Consider the following 22,757-nt stretch of genomic DNA (forward strand, 5'->3'; position numbering starts at 1 on the left):
CCACATACACAAAGGGGGAGGCGGTATGTGGTGTTGTGTGTTATGCAGACAAGGAGTTGGAGCAATGGGAAGATGTGGAATGGAAAAGAGATTAACTGATGGTCTCTAAGCCATGCCTGCATATGTATGCTGCATAAATGTATCATTCAACTTAGCGCGAAGTAGGGAGCTCTGTTTTTTTATATTTGGGCTGCTTTGTAAGCTTGTCACTTTCAGGGGCTGATGAAACCATAATGGGAAATTTCGCTAAATACGTCCCTAAATTGTCTGTCCTTAACAGCCTGCTTTCTTGACTCAATGGCAACACTTGGGCTTGCTGCATACGGGTATGGCATCAGATATGAATATGGAATCTTCAACCAGAAGATCCGAGATGGATGGCAGGTACACCTAAGCCAAACCCTGCTGTTTCCCTCCCCACCTTTTGGAAGCAAAGAATGTGCTTCCTTTAAACACCGACACTGGGGGCATGGGTCACTTGAGACGTTTTGTCCCGTTTATCACATGTTGTCCAAGTCTGAGTACTTTAGATCTCTTGGTTTAGATTAATTTAGGCAGTGAAGCTGCATTTAAGGGAGCCAATACAAGATGCAGCATTCTGTTAACTGGAGAAACATGCCCTGAAAGTCTGAAATTTGAATTTTATTTGGGGGAGGAGGGTGTTCCCAGTCCCCCAGGGAAAATGTAAAAGCTCTTCGAAATCCCTCCCCCTGCAGTTGGCTTATTGATAAGTATGCCTCAAATCCTAAAACAAGAGTTACTCTCCTGCTTGTAAAATGGGGAAAGAGAGGTCATTCCTCCAGCAAAACAAAAACCAAAACTATGTGTGATGGTTAAGTGGGGATTATGTTGCCTCTTTCTTCCATGTCTATGTCAATACAGAGAGAGAATCCTTTCTACCCACCCTTCTGCAGCCACCCACATAATAACTCAATGGACCAAAACCAAAGTGTACCTGCCCTTGTGTTTGTAGCTATTTAACCCGATGCATTGTCAGGCCGCACTCCATGCTGTTACATTAGATGGCTAGTGTATGGGATCTTAAGCCTTGAGGAAAAAAATGCTAAATTTGAAGTTTCTACCTGTTGCAAAAACATGTGCTTAATCTAGAATTATTAAAGTTTCAGCTGCTTAAGAAGGTGAGTTTTCAGGATGTATTTAACGATAGCCAGGGGACAGGCTGGGCTGCTTGGAATTCAGCCTATCAAAATCAAATACACAATACACACTTTTTTTTTTTTCAGACTCATCTAACCAACTTGCTCCTCCAATGATTTCAAAGTGCCTCCCCTTGCTTCCCCCTGACAGTAGAACAATGTTGAAGCCATGGTGTCAATACAAATATCAGCTGCTCGCTGACCACTGGGGCGAACATGAAATTTAATATCCAAATAAACACCACCCAGGCTTCTGGCTTCTTCTTTTTTTTTTTTTAAATACCGGAGTCATTCAGTCACTATTTAAAGCCTAAATGAAGCTACCTTAGATTCCAGCCTGCCCCACCAAAATGTTATAGAACGCAGGGAGCGTGTGGCAGCTTTTAAATCTAGCTTGCTGGGGAGCGTGTGGTTGGTATTACAGTCGTATCTAGGGACCCTGACTGAAATCAGGGCCCGTTGCATTGATTTAGATGAAATATTTGAGCCAGGGTCAAAGGTATTAACATAATCCAGTCATTGTCCAACATGAACTGGTTTAAAACTAGGTTCAGGGTTTGGTATTTGGGGACCTTAGCCTGCTTAGTACCATGGCAAACATGCTATTAAAAATCCTTATAACCTTTTACTAAAGATCAATCACTTGAAATGTCAAGTATTAAATAAGGCTTTCATTTTAACAACATCCCTTGTTTCCTTTAGCTAGAGAGGTGTTTTTTTTTAAAAGAAATAAACCCCTCCCACTTTTGTTCGACAATGTCTTAGATAGTAATAACTGTCCTTTTTGGTGAAGAAACACAAGTTTGTTGAGATGGGCTGGAGCTGTCCTTGCTGTTTAAAGCCCAATCCAGTCTCCTGGAAGACGAGGCAAAACAACCACAAAAGGGAAAAGAAAAGAACAGCCAAGATAGAAAATGCAGCTTCTGTCTCTGACGTTGACTTTCGCTTGCAATCTCCCTGCTGGAAAAACACAGGCCGAGAAGACTTATCAGCCCCTCCAAGAATGGGCAAATATGTTTATGGCATTGCTTTTAGTTGCAACTCTGGTCAAATGCTTACAGCAATGTTGTAAAATACGCAGTCTTGGCTGGCTAAGCGAGACTCTTATTAAACAGAAGGCAAGAGGAGAGAGAGGAAAGAAATTAAGGTGGGGAAGGAAAAGGACACACTGAAGGGAAAAGGGGACAAAGTCTCACTTCCCAGGTGGTGGTTGGAATTTAGCCAGTGACAATGTCATCTGGGTCCTTCTGTCGCCTGGTCTGATCAGGACATCTCTCAGGATTAGGACAAAGAAGGTCCAAGGTCCCAGGGGATGGTGTGGGTGGCAGCCATGATAAGGCTTGCTGCAGTGTTTGTTGGCAGACAGCTGCTGCTTTTACTAACTTTCCCCAATAGTCTTCTCTTTGTGAGAACCCTGAAAGGGAGTGGTGGATGGAATACTCCATCCTCTCATTACTTTGTTCACCAAATAGGCCTAATTGAGGACGCACCAGTTTTGGAATATTTTTAACCTTACCAGTTACAATTTTAACACAGTCCTTGAGTGGCATTCGTAAAACCCTTTCTAAATTACATCTGTTTTTCTCTCCTTTTTGCATCGTTCTTTTAAACAATTTTATATAAGAAGTCATTGTGACAATTTATGAACTTTCACTCACTCTTAACAGTTGAGCTCACGGTCAGGATAAATTTGTAGGCCCAGTTATAACAGGCCCCACTGTAATAGGCACTGTATGGAGACGCACCCCGTAAGAGACGGCCCTGCCCTGAAGAGTCTGTCTGCCTTGTATATCTAAAGCTGTAAAGGGTGGCAGAAAGGAAGTACCAGCTCTGTTTTACAGATGGGGAGCTGCAGCACAGAGAGATTGAATGACTTGTTTAAGGTCACAAAAAGTTCATGGCAAAGCCAGGACATGGAGCCAGGTCTCCCGAGTCCCGTCCAGTACCTTAACCACAAAACCCGCCTTCTCTCTGTTACGCAGGGTCGGCCCTAAAAGCATGAAACGCCTTAGTAAATGAAAAATGCAGTTCTGTTTGGACACCAGTATTGTAGGTTGGTAACATTGACTTGTTGGTGCTTGCAGAATACTAATCTGTTTACAGCATATCTTGGCATAGCTGCGTTGCACGGAGAAACAATGGGCCCTTTGAGTTCACCCAGACTAATAGTTTGTTCAGCAGCGACTGACCAGGCTGAGGTGTTCCTGCCTCGCTGCTCTGAAATTATACTCCAGGCTGTCAAAAGACGTTTCCTTGTTGAACTTTGCAGCATTTGAATGATAAACGGCTCGTTGATTTTGCCCGTATTTGAAACCTGTGCGCCCACCGCAGTGAAAGGGCAGCTAGATGCCCATGTGTAGCTGTAAACTGTGGGGTTTGGTTAGGAGTGTGCTGTGGAGGAATGGCACCAAAGGAAGATGCCTAGTTGTGGCACTGCCATGCCAGAGAAGCCATTTGTAGTCCTGGGGCCAAATTGAGCCCTAACATAAAAAGGCATAAATCTCATTGACCTCACTGGAAGCTGCACCCACCCATGCAGGGGTTGAATTTGGTCTCTCATGCTCATTGGGGTAGAATTGGAAGAGTGATAAAGGCAGTGCACCTCTTCCTGGGGCAGGGGAAGAGTTACTTTTACATGGCTGAGGAGCAACATTGACTGACACCCCCCCACCGCCCCCAAACAGAAGAATTGTTGTGACCCAGGGCCACAAGGAGGGAAAGGAGAAGATCCTTGGGGCTCTGGCAGACAGAGAAGCCCCCTCTTTCTCTCCATAAAGGAGAAAGCTGTGGCAGGGAGAAAGGTAGATGCACTTGCAGGGGCAAAATATCAGCGCGCACTAGCCTGAGTGGAAAAGAGGTCATGTAGGTTTGAGATGGAAAGACCTAGGCCAGTCCCACCCATCCCTCAAGAAAGGAGGTTCTTTCCTGGCTTCTGAGCTCAAAGGTGCCCATTCTTAGCAGGGGACAGTTTCAGACCTTTGGGTTACGGGCCCAGGTTTCTGGCTCTTTACAAACTGGGAAAGTCCTCTTTCTTTGACAGGCCTAGCTGTTCTCTGCCATCTGCAGTGCTCCAATCTTTCTATTTCTTGTGTGTTGTCAATAAGCTTTCATCTGGAGCTGTAATCTGAAACTCTCCTTTATTAGCACAAATCTGTGGTATCCAGCTCTTCTAATGGCCCTGGAGGGTGCGTGTGTGTGTATGTGTGTGTTTGTGTGTGTAAATAGATATTTATTTTAAAGTGTAGCCAACATTGCATGTTTGGCATGGGCTCTTATCCGCCCTGCAGTTGATTATACAGAATTCCATCTGACTCATGGAAAGGGAACAGTGACTAATCCTATGAACAGCCAGCCTTCCTCAGCGTGCAGTTTATAACTGCTTTCCTATTAAAGATCTGCTAGTTAAACAGCAGGGCAATGATTTTTCTTCCTCACTCTTTGGTTGCTTTGTCTTAACATGGCCCTGTCCTCTACTCCTATGACCTGTACATAATGGCTGTCTCCTCTATAGCTCTCATTCAGCAGCATTAAGGCGGTGTCTAATCTATAGTCTTCCGTTTAGCAGCACTTCTTCACTGAGGTGCCAACCTGCTTCATTAGCAGGTCTCCAGGATGAGGTTTAAATTCTGATTAAATCTATTCCTGTCTCATCACACTCACAAGATCCAGTTGAGTTAGTTAGCGGACAGGGAACCAATTACCTTGTAAACAGATCTGGTCTTAGACTATTGTAATCATCTTTGTCTGGAAAAAAGCATATTAGAAGGAACGCTTCTCTGTCAATGGTCATCTGCCTCTCATGGAGCTCCAGTGCTCTTATAGCTCTAAAAATACTCTGATATACTTGGAGCTATAAGGTCTTGCATTGTTGTGGAAGACCTGGCTTTCAACACCTTTTTTTAAGCAACTGAGTTGTTGAAATTGGGGAAATCATTAACTGAAGATCTTGCAAATGATAACCAGGGTTCAATGTAGAGATTACAAAACAGAGATGCCCAGGCTAACCCATGATTGTCAACATGAGCAGTTACTGGGATGTTAAAAAAACTTGAAATAAAGTATTTTACTGGTTGGTGTTGCATGAAATTAAACATACAACCATGTAAAGATTTCCTAAGTGTTTCTTATTATAGTCTTTTAGTTTTAATTAAAGTGAACAGAAAAGGTCAGATTATAGTTGCCTGGTGTGGGTATAAGTGTTTTTTTGAATTTTCATGTGCAGTTCCCATAACTGCAAATGCAAGTCAGGCTTTGTGCCGGAGAATGCACAGAATTCTAGATGCGCAGTTTGCACATCAGCTCACAGAGTGTGCATTTTTAATGAAAATCTTCAGGCCTCTGTTCTGACAATCTGTCCCCGAATCTCTGAACAACGTGGCTCTCCAACTCTCCTGTTTATGGATTCTCTCAAAGAAATCAGGCTCTCCAGCTAATGAGCTTGGGAGCTCTTTGTGCATCTACAGATCAGCTGCCAAAAAGCCTCATCCAAGAGCCATGTGAACAAATGATTTCACTAATGGTAATGGAATGTTAACCTGTATATACTGGTCAGCCACTCGGTGGCACAGTGTGTAAAATGCCTTATTTAAACGAACCTCACCCCAACCTGCCTTCCTCAGCATGCGCAGTTTATAACTTCTTTTCTATTAAAAGAGCTGTTTAGTTAAACAGCAGGGCAGTGACATTCGTTCCTCACTCTTTGGTTGCTTTGTCTTAACATGGTCTTGTCCTCTACTCCTATGTATTTTAAAGCATCTTATGATGAACTCACCTGGTGTGTATAAGCAAGCTCTGTAGCCAGGCCATATCTGGTACAGGAACGTGACATGGTGTCCGGAGTAAATTGACAACAGAAATAGAAGGAAAACCGCAACAAAGGTTGCCAGGATCTCATCGATATGCCACTCTTCAATGCCCAAGAGAGCTTTAGCAAGCTGTCACAATGGATAGATTAAGCAGTATTTCACAAGAGTCTGAATTGCACACAACCTCCACAATGAACCTGGAGATGTACAGGTATTATCTTTAATTTGTGCTATGGGGAAGCAAGCAGAGCAGATCTTTAAATCTTTTGAGTTTGTGACTGACTTCAGTACAGATGACCATGAAAGGGTTCTGGCTATGTTTGATGCATACTTTATGGAAGAGCATGTTTTCATCGGAGAATTCAAGAACCAGGGGAAATGTTGAATGTTTCATAAGAGCTCTGCGTACATTGGCTCACAACTGATTTTGGGGAATGCAAAACATGAAAACAATCAGATGGAGGCTGGTTATTGGGTTAACAGAAAGGAAAAACCTCTCACAGCAGTGACGGTTGAAAGGAGAGTCACAGCTATACAGAAAGCAAAGCAGTCTGACCTGCTCAGATAGCAAAACTTCTTAGAGCAACTGAAAAGGAGCTTAGAAACTGTAAACAGACACTTCAGTGTTAAGTTGTCATAAAACCCCTGAGGCAAGGGGAGAGAACTCCCAGGCTAAGAGGGACAAATTCTACAAGCTCTGGGGAAAGTCATATCCCAAGAGATTATGCATGTCCAGCCGGAGGCACACGGTGTAATACATGCTAAATGTCCATATTTCATGCAACTGTTTCGTGCACCAAAGCAGTCAGGGAGTTGGCTCACATTACAGACAATCAAGAGCCATTGTTTCTGGGATCTATCGCTTGTGCTGACATAGAGCCTGCCTGGAGAGTGAAACTGAATGTTCATAGCAAGATTATTGACTTCAAAATTGACTCAGGAACTGACATCACAGTCTTCTCAGAAGGGACTTACAATCAACTTCAACCCCATCTGGTGCCGCTCTGGCTTGCCCTGGAGGTATTCTGAACTGCATGGGCCAGTTCAGCACAAAAACTTACCAAGACAAAAGCTTTGCATTCTGTGTGTGAGTGATCAAAGACAGCGAGGCAACCATGATGGGCCTAGTGAGAAAGATGGAAGAACTCAGTGGGGAATTTGATATTGGACTCTTGAGAGAAGATCTAGTACAAATCAAGTTGAGACCATGCTGAACCATACAGTGTACAAACACCCCTACTAGAGAGACGTTGGAAGAGAGAGCTGCACATTTATGCAAATTCAGAGGACATTATTACCTGGTCAGTGTGGAATATTCTTGAATGACATAACATGTTGCAGTGTCATTGAGAAGCTGAAGTGCACTTTTGCTCACTTCGGTATTCCAGAACAACTGTGATGGACAACAGACCACAATTTACTACAGCAGAATGCAAGTCCTTCTGAACAAGATATGATTTTGATCATATTACTAGCAGCGTACATTAGGCACAAATGAAAGGAGAGGCTGAGAGAGCTGTACAGGCAGCCAAGAAAATTCTACAGCAGGAAGATCCATTCCTTGGTCTTCTGAGTTACAGATTGACACCAACAGAGCCACTGGATATAGTCCAGCACAACTCCTGAGGGGAAGGCAACTCAGATTCTTTTCCAAAGTTGGAACAGTAGTTCTGTCTCCAAAGTGGACAGACATGAAGAGAGTAGCCAAGTTGAATAAAAAGGCTAAAGGTGTTTATGAACACTTCTACAACAGACATTCCTCTGAGAACTGCCAGGTCTAGAATCTGGTGACTGTGTTCATGTCTAATTGAATGGAGAAAATGGATGGACAACTCCAGCTGTTGTAAAGAAAAAGAATTTTGTACCCAGATCATGTGATTGAGAGCAACAATGAAGAGTTCAACAGAAACTGTCAACTTCTACAGTTGGCTCTGCTGATGGTTGAGGAACAAACTCTACAGATGGCCGATGCAGAATAAAAAGGATTCCAAGTGAACCGCAGTCAGTCGTTGCAACTAATGGACAGCCAGATGACCATGTTACATATTCAGGTCCATGTGATTAGAAAACCAGTATGATTTAGAGACAGTTAACGGACTGATACATTGAACAGACTATCTTGCTGTCTTTGAGGTTTACAAGTGTAAATGGTGGGAATGTAGAACTTAGAGGAGAGGGAATGGAATGCTAAAGTGTATGAAACTGTTCGGCTACTGGGTGGCGCTGTGTGTAAAATACCTTATTTAAACATAGCTCAGCCATACCTGGCTGAGCACTAAAGGGTCTTATGCTGATCCCATCTGGTGTGTATAAGCAAGCTCTGTGACCAGTCCATATCTGGTACTGGAACATAATACCAGTGGCACTAGACTGTCCCTTACCTTCCATGGCTGCAGCACCCCTTCAGTTTAAGGCTTCCCAAGATGGCGACCTCTTGGGAGGGCTTCCTTTGAAGTATGACCCATGAGAGGGCCAAGAGGCAGGGTGTGTGCTGAGGATCTGCTTAGTCATAACTTTTTAGGAGCTTATCAAAGGCATGAATGGGAGATGGGGGTCCTCTTTCCACTGGCTTTCGATGAAAGATGGGTGTCTAAGGTCTGCACCTAGAAAATTGGGTCGGTATAACTAGATTGCGCGGGTGTGAAAAATGCACACCCCTGAGTGACACAGTTAAACCAACAAGAAAAGGAGGACTTGTGGCACCTTAGAGACTAACCAATTTATTTGAGCATAAGCTTTCGTGAGCTACAGCCCTCTTCATCGGATGCATTCAGTGGAAAATACAGTGGGGAGATTTATATACCCACAAAACATGAAACGATGGGTGTTACCATAAACCCTGTAACGAGAGAGTGATCACTTAAGGTGAGCTATTATTGTATTGGCCAGAGTTTGCTTCAGTTAAGAGACAGTGGGGGGGTAAAAGTCCTCCCCTATTAAAAAAATATTTTTTTACCAAAATAAAATGTAAAAATAGCTGTTGCTTCCCTTCCTCTTCTCCCATGTCCCAGGTAAGAGCGGTACAAAGACACAGTGTAGAGGCTAAACTGGCATAACTCAGTCTTCCAATTCTTTGAGTCCCAACTGCCATGTCCCTTTCACAGTGGCAAATTGTCCCATTTCTCTAAAAGATGAGTGAGTTCCACTTGTCCGCATATATTGAGTCTACTTATCCTTGATTTTAAGTTTTCAGCATCATGCCAGCGCTATGCAGAATTGTCTTCCACTGTTAACACTGGGAAATAAACCACTTTTTTCTTTGTTTTTGGTTCCATTCTGAAATTAATCAAATGCTGAGCGAAACACACCGCTCCAAGGAATAATCTGAAGGACGAATGTCTTTAAAAATTCCCATCCCCTCCCCCCAAATTTTCTTAGGACTGTGCTCAATATTGATAAAATCATCACTGAACAAAAAAGCAGCCCTATTCTCTCCAGGGATCAGTAACTTCCTTGCAATTCTCCGCGCTGTTTAGGCCTCATCCCAGTATCTAAATCAGAAGCAGGAACTGAGGCATTTTTCTCTGGTTGTCTTTGACCCATCACTGCCCTGAGTCCACTTATTAGATCTCTCTGAAAGGGAAGCGTATGAATAAGTTACTTTTATGTTAATGGGCCTGGCTTCGTAGGGTACATCTACACTGCAAAGAGAAACCTGCGGCAGAGTGAGAGCCCAGGTCAGCTGGTTCAGGCTTGTGGGGCTGGGTCTGCAGGGCTAAAAACAGCAGCTGGTGCCTGGGCCCCAAGACACCCCACCCACCCACACACACTGGATTTGAGTACAGGCTCCAGCCTGAGCCCGAACATCTATGCTGCTATTTTTAGCCCTGCAGCCTGAGGCTCGCAAGCCAGTGTCAGTTGACCCAGGCTCTGAGACTCCCCACCGTGAGTTTTTCTTTGCAGTGTAGACATACCTGAAGGGCTGTACAACTCAATCCAAACACATGGATGTACTCCCTCTATTCCAGGCCCTAAAAATATCACCTCTTTGTTCCCAAATGTTTTTGTTGCATTAGCTCAAACGGTGGCATTTAGCTTGTTTGCTTCACCTTGCACAAGGTGGGGGTAAAAAATATTTCTGTTTAACTATCCCCCCTTCTAGGTGGAAGAAGCCGACGACTGGCTTAGACACGGCAACCCCTGGGAGAAAGCCCGTCCCGAGTACATGCTGCCTGTCCACTTTTATGGAAGAGTGGAACACACCAAGAGTGGACAGAAGTGGGTCGATACACAGGTACTGACGTGAGCTGGGTCACGCACAGGCCTGTTGAAGGAGGAAATGCTTTTTTTTTTTTTTCCCCAAAAAACTAGAAACTGAGTATTTTATCCTGAAAGAAAACTTCCCGCAGTTCCAGTGCAGGAAAGCTGATGTCTGTTGTTCCTTTGCTGTTGTGTAAAGGACACTGTGGCTTGCCAGCAGAGTGGTCTGTTTAGGAAGGATATAAAAGGGGATAAATCTGAGGTGGCGCCCACGTCTTGGTCGCTTATTCCTTTCATAAACTTCAAGGAGGCTCAACATGACAGATCTGTGATTACTCGTGAATTCTATTGCAGCTCTTCTTGGCCCCCCCCTTAACCTGGGATCCTCTTTTGAGTTAAATACAAAGTCTGTGGAAACTGCTACAGAGCTTTGAACGTCCCACCTGCATTTACTGGCCAGTTTAAAGTGGGGCAGTCCTATGGTGGCTGCCTGCCACCAGATGAAGAAGCTGTAAACATCTGGGGGGAGGTGGAGAAGGATATTTCTTTAGAAACTACTGTACATGAAGCTTAAAAGAAATAATCTTATTACTTAATGAAATTAGTAGAAATGGATGAAGTTAGTAAGATTCAGCAGGTTGTAAAGTAGCATTCTTTTATTACTTGTCGGTTTATTTGTATTATCGTAGCGTCCTTCTGCACATTTGTTCAGCTGTTTATGTCCACGGAAATGAACTGACACTCTGTACTGTAGTCAGAAAAGAAGTCTGCAAGATGCAGCACATTTGTGCTGCTGACAGGAAACGAACCATAATCATCTAAGAGACCACAGCTGAGCGAAGGCTGGCCTTGCAAAGAAATACTGCTTTTAACCAAACGTTTCAAAGTGCCTCCTAGCCCTTGCCTTGCAGTCTGGGCTGATACCAGTACTGGGAGTAGGAATGAAAACTTCACCTTCACCCCTGAGCACAAACAACCCTGGCATAATATATAGCCAGCTACTGACGGGCAAACCTCTGACCAGGCCTCTGTGCTGGTAACTGCTCAGCCTGCAGATACCATATGGAGTGTCCCGTGCTGACAGTTCCATCTGTCTGTGTGGAGCTGGCAGGGAAATGGGGGGTTCCCCAGAAACCCCATCTTCAGATCAAAGTCTGAGCAACTTCTCTTTGCAGGCTGGAGGGGATGAGTGCTGATTAGTTTTTCCATAACACTAACACTCCCTCTCTTCCTCCCAACCCCGTGTCCTGAATTATAGCACTTTCCAAAATCTAGATGGTTGCAATGGGTGTATAAGGGCAGGGAGCAATGTTCCTGAGCATGTTTCTAGAATATATTCTACACCCCCCCCTTTTAAGGTGTAAATGAGTGATTCCTATTGCTGGAGTTGGAGACCTAGTTGCAAATTCTCCCTTTTAAGGAGATGTCAGTATTCAACTTGGTTAGCCATAACTTGCTTTTCTAATTCTATTTCTAACAGTTTTGTACATTTCAAGCATATTTTTATGGCCACCTTTTCAGGTTTTTTTAAGTTAGCAAAGAATCCCAACAATGTTCTGAGCAACAGATAATTTTGTATAATTAGCAGTGCCAAACTATTAAGGGCCCGATCCGCAGCCTGTTGAAGTCAGTGGAAAGACACTTACTGATACCATTGGGCTTTGAATTCCATGTCGTTTCAACATACGCTTTCTGTGGGCCTGATCCATTGCTCTTTGAAGTCAGTGGGAATCCTTCTATTCAATTCAGCTGGTTTTGGTCAGGCCCCGTGTGTAGCCTTGACTGACACATCTAGGGGCGTGCTGTGTTTCTGGGAATAGTCGGAATATCGCACAAAGTCACGCTTTAATTCCAGCTTCTTCTCTAAAAAAGACCTCCAAATCTGGCTCACTACAGGTCATACTGTAACCCCTGTGTAATAGGTGGTCCTTGCCTTGCCCTACGATACCCCTGTGCCTGGATACATGAATAACACTGTCAACACCATGCGGCTGTGGTCTGCTCGGGCACCTAATGACTTCAACCTCCGAGACTGTGAGTACCTTTTCTGTGACATATTCGCTTCTGTCCTGAATCTCCCCACATCTGAGGCCGATCGCATGCTCTGGAGTGAGCGGGGAGGAGGAGGGCTGCCAGGGAGAGCAGTGAAATAACATGGATGATAGAATGCTGCTGGGACAAGGACTGGAACTTACTATTTAACCAACTGTAAAGGGAAATTACTGGGGGGAGGCAGTCAAGGAGGAAAGATCCAGTTTGAATAGCCCAGTAACTGGGCCTGCTCCTGACTCGCCTGTTACTTTGACAGTCAAGCTTGTGTTGCTTTATTGTCCGATTACCCCTCTTTCTGTCATTCCTCTGACTGTTAACTGTGCTGTGTGCAACCCCTCAAGCCTCTTGTGCAACGTGTGCTTGCACTGACTCAACCCTTCCCTTGTAGTTAACGTTGGAGATTACATTCAAGCCGTCTTGGACAGAAATTTGGCTGAGAACATATCACGTGTCCTCTATCCGAACGATAATGTAAGTCATCCAAAAATTGCTAAAGGTTTCACTGCTAGAGCCTGTTGCTCGTTCGTTTGATTAATTAGCTAAATCAAAACCTCCTCATGCCCAGACAGGGAAACGGATTAATCCTGCTCTCAGTGTCAGACTACTGGAGCAGAGGGCATATCAGAAAAACACCAACAAAAGAACAGTGAGCGTGTAAACAGTGCCTCCGTGCATTGTGGGAAGCAAACACTGAGCCATTTCAATCAGCATTACTTCATGGTTTTCTTAAGTTAGCCTGACATGAAGCTGGGGTTTCAAACACTGCAGAGGAGTATTTTAAAATATTCATTGCCGGGGGAGCGTGGCCGGGGCGTGTTTCAAAAGCATCTAAGAAATTTAGGAGCACAAGTTCTACTGAAAGCTGTGACTTGTGCTCCTCAATCCATGTGGGCACTCGAAAATACCACCCGAAATTTTAAAGAGAGAAATGAAGTTATGCGTGTTGTAAAAGGCGGTCTTTCATAAACCCTGAATTGTGTGACTAATTTGATCTGACAAGGCCCTTTAAAGAGAGAAATCAACAAATCCGGTTTAAGGAAGACTTCTTAAATCCAAAACCAGTCAGGCTGATGCTCCAGCTGAACTCACGCAAGGTCAAAAAATGGCATGAGGTTAAATTAATTGTTCCTCTAATATTCGTGGGCATCGGGTCACTTTTGTTTGGAAACCTAACATTAGGCCCTGGATTTTGAAAATGTTGGCGTAAGATATGTTTGGCTTCCTATGTAGCTTCCTTCATTGGCAGAACTCCCTTTAACTGCCTCAGCAAGGCAGAGAACTGGCTCCAGCAGGGATGGGATTTGACGTGTCATCCAAGCAAGGCATGCTGGGTGCCCTGCTCATGTATGCCTAGGAGTGTGAAGAGTTACTTCCTGCTTCAGTTCAGCACAAGGAGTCAGTAGCTACAGGTTAAACCAATCACAGGGATTATAACACTGAAAAGAATCCTTACAAATGAACTTTCTTCTCGTCCTTTTCTGCCTTTTTCCTTCAGCGATTTCACTCACTGAAAGCAAGGGAAAACAAACTGGACAGCTTCCTTCTTTCTAGTCAGGTTCGGTTTTTCATTCTCATGCATTGGCACAATGCTGCAATGTTGAAGTTGCAAATGCTGCTGGGGAAATACCAAAACCAAAAAGTAATACGCTGCTGTAAGGTTAGAGCAACCCAGATCAATTTAAGCTCAAACCAACTGAGAATTAAACCCTTCTTGTATTGCACCTGTCCCTTAACTGTTCAGGTTATGTAGCATTCCTGTCTGTTCTTGTTTGTAGTTTTTCGAAGGCAAAGAGTTGCGTCTGAAGCAGGAGTACTTCGTCGTGGCTGCCACCCTCCAGGATATCATCCGACGTTTCAAAGCATCCAAATTTGGAAGCACAGAAAGCGTTCGAACTATATTTGATTCTTTTCCAGATCAGGTAAACGTTATGGGATAATGGCCAAGTGAAGTCTGTAATGATTGAGTTTGAAAGCATGCTTTCCACTTCCTCATAAATGTTTTGGTTGTGAAGACCAAGTGATTCTCTCAGGATCTGATATGGTATTTCCTAGACTAAGAACTCACTTTCAAACCCACCCAGCTTCAAAGGAGGGAACAAATCAGTGGAAAGGTAGCACATTTGACATGTCTCGAAGCAGATCGCTGTGGGGCAAAATGAAGGATTACAGGTTTGGTTGCTTGAATTTTGTATTATTTTTATAGGTAGCGATTCAGCTGAATGACACTCATCCTGCACTGGCCATTCCCGAATTGATGAGGGTTTTTGTGGACATTGAAAAACTGCCATGGACTAAGGTTTGGAAAATCATCTCTGTGGTTTTTCTGTGATCGAGAATACCAAACGTTGCAAATGTAGTCTTGCTAAAGAGCAGCTGTCTAGATAATCCCTTACCTTTCTCATGGCATATGATAGAATATTGACAAGACTCTTGGATTTACCCCTGTAATCTAGCTACACTGTGATCAAGACCACAAAGTTGAAGAAAGTGATAGGTAGCAGGCCTTGTCAGGACAGCTTTAGGGACTTATGGAGGCCAATTTTAAACTTGTGATACGCACAGTTATATCTTTAAGTTATAAAACCTTTTGTGAGGTTTCTGTTGTTCAAAAATGGATCTGTTCAGAAATCAATAAAACAAATTACACCTCTACCCCGATATAACGCGGTCCTCGGCCGCCAAAAAATCTTGTGTCATAGGCGAAACTGTGTTATATCGAACTTGCATTGGCCTCGAACATTTCCATTATTAATAGTCACTTCCTGTCCCCTGACTGCCCCGACGCTTATCCACAGCCTCGCCCCATGACAGGCCCCCCGGGACTCCCATGCCCTATCCAACCTGCCCCCCCCCGGTCCCCTGACTGCCCCTATCCACACCCCTGCCTGGTGACAGGCCCCCTGGGACTCCTACGCCCAATTCAACGCCCCCATCTCTTACCGCCCCTCCCCCAGAACCTCCAAACCATCCAACCCCCCCTTCTCCCTGTCTGCCCCCCGAGACCCTCGGCCCCTTAGCCAACCCCTCGGCCCGGCACCCTCAGCATGTCGGAGCCAGACACGCTGAAGCACTGATCCGCCGGAGCACGCAGCCCTGCCCCCCAGAGCGCTGCGTTATCACGTCCTATCCCAATTCGCGTTATATCGGGGTAGAGGTGTACTACTGAAGAGGTCAATCTGCTCCATGCATAGCCCTACATTTTCAAAAGTCTGCTAACACTTTTGCATGTGTCAACATCAGATAGATAGATAGATAGATAGATATTATATATACATATACACACCTTTATTATTATTTTATATATAATATAAAAATAATATGCACAAGTTGGGTTGCATACACACAAGTGCATACACAAATCCTCACACGGTGCTTGCTCAGTGGGTTTGCACACATGCCAGTCAGATGTTCACCGATCTGTATATATTCTTTATACGTACTCTTGTTGCACTTGTAAGCTAACTGACTACCAACCATTTGGAAACTGAATCCTTTCCTGTGCAGCACAAAGCCATCGATGCAGAGATGCTCATTCCGTAATATGGGCACAGCCTGTTAAATAGAGACGATAGTCCTGTGTGCTTCTCTAAACAAAGGCTCACTGTTGTAATGATGATTGTCTGACATTTATGTGGCAAGGATTTGTAAACGTGCTAAAACTTCTTAGATAAAAATAAGTAGCTAAAAGTAGCTATCAGGACACACTACCTTTCTCATGCAGGATATGGAACAGCAGCTGTCTGTAACAACTTCATCAATAATCTGCATCTTTAGAGCAGTAACTAAGCTAGGATTTATGGAACCAATAACTAGCAGCCACAGACTGTAATGTTCTGTTTGACCAGTACAATCTGGAACTCCTATATAAGAGTTTAATAAAATTCCAACATAAAAAAAGTTCACCATTCCATATCAGAATCCATGGGAGTTTGTTTAAAAAGCCTGTTTCTTCTGATCTGAAAGAAACAAGCAGAGCATTAAGGATCTGTAAAATCTGAGTCTTCCTGCTGGAAGCGCCTATTGCAAGGAATGAAATTTCCCTTTATTCAACAATGTTCTTGTTTGTCAGAAAGGCCTGTTTCCTCATAGGTTATGAAGGAGACAATTGGAGTGACCAGCATAGATTGACAAGTTGTTTATTGGTATTAGTCATCCAAGAGGCCCCAAACGAGAACATAGCCCTGTTGTGCCAGGTGCTGTACATTTACCTAGTAAGAGCTGTCCGTTTACACAGAGGAGACACAGGAGGTGGCATCATCCCCACTTTACAGATGGCGAATGCAGATACAGGGCTTGTCTACACTTGAAATGTTACTGCTGCAGCCGCACCACTGTAGGCACTACCCACGCCAATGGGGGGGGTTCTCCAGTCGCTGTATTTAATCCACCTCCCTGAGAGGGGTCTGTCTACATGGCAGGTGAGGGGATTTAGGTCGGCTTAACTCTACCACTCATAGGTGTGGATTTTTCACACACACACACACACCCCCCCACCCCCCCCCCGGTGATGTAGTTAAACTGATTTTAGTGTAGGCCAGGCTGCAGAGATTAAATTACTTTCCAGCTAAGCTTCAGGGAGTCTGCAGCAGACCCAGCCCCCAGGCACATACACCCCTACCCCCGCCTCGTGAGAGGACAATTTGTATCCCAGAAGTGGGTCTGAGTAAAGTTCTGTCAGAGTGGGTAGCACGTGGGTGTTGTACAGGTTTGGGGCGTCCTTGGCTTTACTCTTTTAACCGTTAACCCCCTCTATTAAATGCCAGGCCTGGGATATCACCAAGCAGACCTTTGCCTACACAAACCACACGGTGCTCCCTGAAGCTCTAGAGCGTTGGCCGGTTGATCTTGTGGAGAAGCTGCTCCCGAGACATCTGCAAATAATTTACGAAATAAACCAGAGGCATCTGGACGTAAGTAACTTGAAATGAAAGGGGCACTCGCTCAGTGCCGAACACATCCTGCTGTGGGACGGGAAAGGAAGCATCCGGTATCTTTCTGTGCTGTGCCGGGGCGTGGTGGTTGTAATGGGCTGGCTTCTCTCTGACATGGAATCTGCATGTGTGGTTGTGGGGATCTGTGCTGAATTTCTTTTTCAACAGAGGGTAGGGAAAAGAAGGGGGTCCTTGACATAAGGATTGGGCTAAACCACAGGCAATCCTTTTTTGTGCTTCCTCTTTATCCCATACTGGCTGTTTGATCTATCGATTTTTAACAAGAAGTCCCTCTGAGAAACAAAGTTGTTTTCCTCCTGAAATATTAAGCTCACTCTAGAGAAGATGGAGTGTAAAATAAACAAGGGAGGGCTTAAATCTCAAGGACATTAAGGTCTCTTTGCACTCTGGCAGCACAAAGGGGCCTTAGTGTAAATGTGAAACCAAGCCAGGATGCAGATTAGCAAAATTTCTCTCTACTCCTGCCTCTTCCCCCTACTGCTGTATCAGTGGCCCTATAAGAAAGCTCAGAGTAGGGGGGGAAATCAAACACTAAATTCGTTCCTAAAGGAGAAACTGGTGAATCAAACCACTTTGCCAGTGCGTAAAGATGCTTTGCCCAGACACACAGAATATTTATTTATGGGAGCAGGGGAGACCGGATAATGCTGATTTTGTGGAGCATTGGATTTACCAGAGAGGGCAGAAACAAGTACTTGCAGATGTCAATGATCCAAACTCTTCACAAGGCTTCAAATGCAGCAACTGATGGGGAGGAGAGGAGAGAGGAACAAAACCGCTAGAATGGCAGTGTAACAGAGCACCGCAGCGCCTCCTGCTGGTTGACTTAGGAATTAGCTCTTTCAGTGGTGCACCTTCTCTTGTGGTGTCTCGTTCTGTTACTTTCTCGGTCTCCACCGTCCTCACAGTCGAACCCATGTCACTCCCGGACCGCGGCATCCGCTGCTGGACACTGCCCTCTGACCGTGCCCGCTCCGCTGGCTCTCTTCCCACCCCTTCTGGGGGACTGGCAGCTTCAGATTCTACCACTTGCCTCAGTGGCTAGCCCCTTCCTCCAAGGGCAAACTGCAGTCTGGCTTAGCCACTCTCATCACTGGCAAATGAGGGGAAACGGGAGACCCAGGCCCGTCTGTTACTCTGGGCCCTGACCCAGGGACCCTCTAGCGGCAGCCACTTACTGCCCCCCCTCAAACTCTCCTCTACTGCCTGCTTCCCTGGGCCACTTCCCATCGCCACAGCACCTTCTCTGCCCCTTTGTGTCAGGGCCTCAGAGCAGCAGTTGTCTGCCTAGAGCTGTCCTGTCCTGTCCTGTCCTGTCCTGTCCTGTCTGCTTCTCCCTTCACCCACCAGGGAGAGACTGCACTCCTCTCTGCCCTGCAGCCTTCTTATAGGGCCCAGCCCGGCCCTGATAGGCTGCTTTCAAGCCTCCACTTGATTGGCTGGGGCTCTGCACAGCCTCTCTGGCTTGCTTTAACCCCTTTCATGCCAGAGTGGGGCAGCTACCCTGCTGCAGGCAGCAACAGAGCTCAAAGCAGAATTCAGTTGTGCCGCCATCCGGGCTGCCGGGAACGCGGTGCTGTTAGAGCTCATGTAGAGGATGATACAGTGCGGCTGTTCCTAACAAGGCCCATTACACTGCTTCATCTGGGATGTGCAGCGCACGCTCCGGAGTGGGTCGGCCCTATAGAACGCCTTATTGTTCTGTTCTGGGACTTCTGATGCTGTTGGTCCCATTGTCCATTTCTCTGATGCCTTAGGCCTGGCCCCCCCTCAGTGACCCATGATTCACAGCAGCAGCGCCGCTGGCTGGCTGTAGCTAACCTTAGAGAGACAAGGTGGATGAGGTAATAGCTTTTATTGGACCAGCTTCTCTCCGTGAAAGGGAGAAGCTTTCGAGCTTACACAGAACTCATCAGGTCAAGTATACTTAATCCTGTTTTATACTAGGTGGCTGTTCTTATTTGTGGACAGGGATGGCTTTTTTTGTTCTGGTTATTTTGGGATTGATTGAGTTGTAGCGTGACTGACCTTATTGATGCTCGAACGTATCCACGATCTAGTTGCTGTGGATCTTTTTTCTTAAAAATCATTATTGCACATTTTTGAATTTGTCATCTGGACGATACTTGAATCCCAAATCTGTTTTCCAAAATTTAGATCTATTCCCATATCAAAACTGAAGCTGTTCTTTATAACCTGAATTTTACAAAGGCTTCAGATGGCCCCAGAGACCTACGTAGGATTGGGTTTTACCATATAGCAGTCCAGCATTGATCAGACCCCAGATGCTATTAGGGCAGAGGGTGTGCTTTCCCTCTGCTGGCTAAGAGAGCAGCTGATCTTAATGCCCGATTATAGATATCAAATTTATGACTGGTCTTTATCCCATCTCACAGAAAGTTGCAGCCCTGTTTCCTAATGATCTTGACCGTCTGAGAAGAATGTCCCTGATTGAAGAAGGAGGAGTCAAGAGAATCAACATGGCCCATCTCTGCATCATTGGCTCGCATGCTGTTAATGGCGTAGCAAAGATCCACTCTGATATCGTGAAGACTCAGGTGTAAGTTACAAAAACAATAAATGTGGCTGATGGCAATGGATGAATTGCAAAGTACAGCAGTGCCTGACCCTGTCCAGTAAGATGTCTGAAATCAAGACTGGAGTACAACTAAGTAAAATTCTTATAAAATGGAAAACAGGCGTGGTCTGAGTCAGGATCAAATCAGCACAGTGCAGAGCAGGAGCGCAGATCATTTGTGACGGATGCCGAGAGCAAGCCAGGATTAGCAATTGTTACATTTATTTATGAATGAATGTTAATGTAATAGAAATGGGCTGTAAAATTAGCCTATTTCCCCCTTAATTCCCCACCATTGCAATTCCCACTTGTAATGGTGCAGGAAGGGAGATTCTGACAGTAAGCAACTAGCCCAGAGCCATACAGTGAGTCACCCATTGTCCAAGCTGGGAGTAGAATTTGCAATCTTGTGCTCTAAACACTAGACAACGCTGCCTATATGCATGGATGCCCACTCGGATAACGGCTTCGCACTGAGCATGGAAGAATAGCCTCTCAGAATAAGACCATTACCTTGTCCTTGTCCTAGATTCAAGGACTTTGCTGACCTGGAACCAGAGAAGTTTCAGAATAAGACCAATGGAATCACCCCCAGGCGCTGGCTCTTGCTTTGCAACCCAGGACTAGCAGAGCTCATAGCAGAGGTAACTACAGCACCTCTGTTTGTGCATGTCCTGGGGGCACGTGGGAAAGAGGGCTTGGGCACGGTGTTAAAATGGTAACCGGCTCTTTCTCAAGTGAGGCACGGCTTTGGGAGTGCTCTCTGCACCCTCACGGAACACAGCAGCTGGATGCCTCTGCATCAGGGAGGACTGCTCAGGATGCATCTCTCTCGGGGGGGGGGGGGGGGGTTGGTTTCCCCATGGGGGCAGCACTAGATCCAAGAGCTGGAAACATAGGCACTGACTTCCCCTCTGCCCTGTGGGTGCTCGACCCCCTCTCCTCCATCCTGCCCCCGGACCACCCTTGCCCTGCCCCAATTCCACCCCCAAGCCCCTGCCCCGCCTCTTTACCGCCTCCTCCCCCTCCGTCCCGGAAAGTCCTAAGCGCCGCCAAACATCTGTTAGGGGGCGGGAAGTGCTGGGAGGGGGAGGAGTGGGTACATGGCATGCTCAGGGGAGGAGGAGGCCAGGTGGGGGCGGGGGGAGCTTGGCTGCCGGTGGGGGCGGAGCACCTGCTAATTTTTCCCCGTGAGTGCTCCAGCCCCGCAGCACCCACGGAGTCGGTGCCTATGGCTGGAAATAAAGGAAAAAGCAGCAGCTCCCCTCCAGTTCCACCCGCTGGACACCCTGTCCCCCCTCATCTTCCAGCCCCAGACAGTGAAGCAGAGGCTGAGGGTCTCTTTCAAGGCTGGCATTTGGGGGGAGAGAATTTGTATTGGAAACTGCTTTATTCAGACTGTTTTCTCCCGGCCTGGAATATCTCTGTGTTCCTGGCTGGGAAAACTGCCCAGACTGCCTTCAAAAGCCTGCTTAAAATACTGGTCCCCCATCTCATGAGAAGCTATCAAGGGACTTCCTGTGTCTCTCTTTGAGAGTATTCCTGCCCCCACTCTGCCCTGTACAGTAGCGTCCCCGTGAGCCAGAGAGTGAGTGAGTGCAGGGTGCTCCCACCTTGTTCACTAATGCTGCAGCCAGAGGGAGCAGTGAAAGTGTTTTTTAAAAGACTCCTTAAGATATTTTTTTTATTATTTTTGAGCTTTGGAGAATTGAAAACCACCTTGAGTTTCTTACTCCTTTTCTCTTTGTAGGTGGTACAAGGGCATGCACAGGACTTGGGCCCCGGTACACTTTCCCCAAAGGGAAATAGCTGTGCCTTTCAAAATACTGCTACAGGTTGACAAGCCCAGCATTCAAAAATGTCTGAGGGTCTGCCTTTTAACTCCCATTTGGAGGGACCTCTTAAGAGCAGGGACCTATTGGAATAAACCCTAGTTAGGAGAGTCCAAAATCCCAAGCCACTCAAGCCCAGATCCTAGGCTCTTGACCACGTGACTAGAGAAGCCAAGTTGGCAAATGTGTTCTGAAACTCTCTGTGGGAGAGGGATTGCGGGGGGCTTGACTTTGGACCTCTGACCTCTAACTCTTTCAATTTAAAACTGGCCAACCTTTTCCAAACATTGTTTGTCATTTTAGTTTTCAGCCTGTTGAGTTAAAATTTCTTGAACAAAAGTGCTGTCTATAGAAAATATTGATCTCTCCTGAAGTTAGAACACCCTGGGTTCTGTATCCGTCTGCCTGGACTGAGCTAAATTTGCACCATCTGTGTAAAAAGGCTATTCAGTAACTCTAGAGATGAACGTATTGAATTACTTAATTTTATTCTTATTACAGAAAATAGGAGAGGACTATGTGAAAGATCTAAGTCAGCTGATAAAGCTGCATAAGTTTGTTAATGACGATATCTTCATTCGGGAGGTTTCCAAAGTGAAACAGGTAAGGGATTAGGGAATCTCTGGACAAGCCATGGGATGGTGTGAACTCCGTTGTGTGCAATAATGCCCTTTTTTAACTGCTCCGCAGGAGAATAAAGTCAAGTTTGCCCAGTTCTTGGAGAAGGAATACAAAGTGAAGATTAACCCTTCCTCCATGTTCGATGTGCATGTGAAGAGAATCCATGAATACAAGCGTCAGCTCATGAACTGCCTGCACGTTATCACCCTGTACAACCGTAAGTCACTCACCTGGTCTTTCTGAAGGGGAGAATCTGACCCGGGCAAGCGCGGATAGGTACTGAAAGTCTGCAACACCTGTTCTGAAAACGTTAGGTAATTTCACATTTCCTTTTAGGCATAAAGAGAGATCCTATGAAGCCATTTGTGCCTAGGACAGTTGTTATTGGAGGCAAAGTAAGTTAATCCCACTGGGCTTTGTGTAAGAGGGGGGGTGGTTTGACACTTCATGGGGGAGACTTTCAAAAGCACTTAAGGGATTTAGGAGCATAAAAGTCCCACTCCCTTTTAATGGGATTTTCACCTTTGGAAAAATCTACTTCTTATGGTAGCATCTGAAAG

General features: G+C 45.5%; 1 protein-coding gene across 2 annotated transcripts in view; it reads left to right on the top strand.

Annotated features, from left to right (window-relative positions):
• The window catches only part of PYGL (glycogen phosphorylase L), a 35,726-nt gene that overhangs the window by 7,728 nt on the left and 5,241 nt on the right, over nucleotides 1-22,757 (top strand). For both annotated transcript variants that reach the window (XM_074956543.1, XM_074956542.1), the window contains exons 5-16: nucleotides 281-384; nucleotides 10,065-10,196; nucleotides 12,085-12,196; nucleotides 12,603-12,685; nucleotides 13,990-14,133; nucleotides 14,418-14,510; nucleotides 16,978-17,124; nucleotides 19,563-19,726; nucleotides 20,274-20,388; nucleotides 22,078-22,179; nucleotides 22,267-22,414; nucleotides 22,534-22,592. In XM_074956543.1, coding sequence (XP_074812644.1) covers nucleotides 281-384; nucleotides 10,065-10,196; nucleotides 12,085-12,196; nucleotides 12,603-12,685; nucleotides 13,990-14,133; nucleotides 14,418-14,510; nucleotides 16,978-17,124; nucleotides 19,563-19,726; nucleotides 20,274-20,388; nucleotides 22,078-22,179; nucleotides 22,267-22,414; nucleotides 22,534-22,592 — 1,403 coding nt within the window. The remainder of the gene's footprint in view (nucleotides 1-280; nucleotides 385-10,064; nucleotides 10,197-12,084; nucleotides 12,197-12,602; nucleotides 12,686-13,989; nucleotides 14,134-14,417; nucleotides 14,511-16,977; nucleotides 17,125-19,562; nucleotides 19,727-20,273; nucleotides 20,389-22,077; nucleotides 22,180-22,266; nucleotides 22,415-22,533; nucleotides 22,593-22,757) is intronic.

This window comes from Natator depressus, chromosome 6, assembly GCF_965152275.1.
Source record: "Natator depressus isolate rNatDep1 chromosome 6, rNatDep2.hap1, whole genome shotgun sequence".
Lineage (NCBI taxonomy): Eukaryota > Metazoa > Chordata > Testudines > Cheloniidae > Natator > Natator depressus.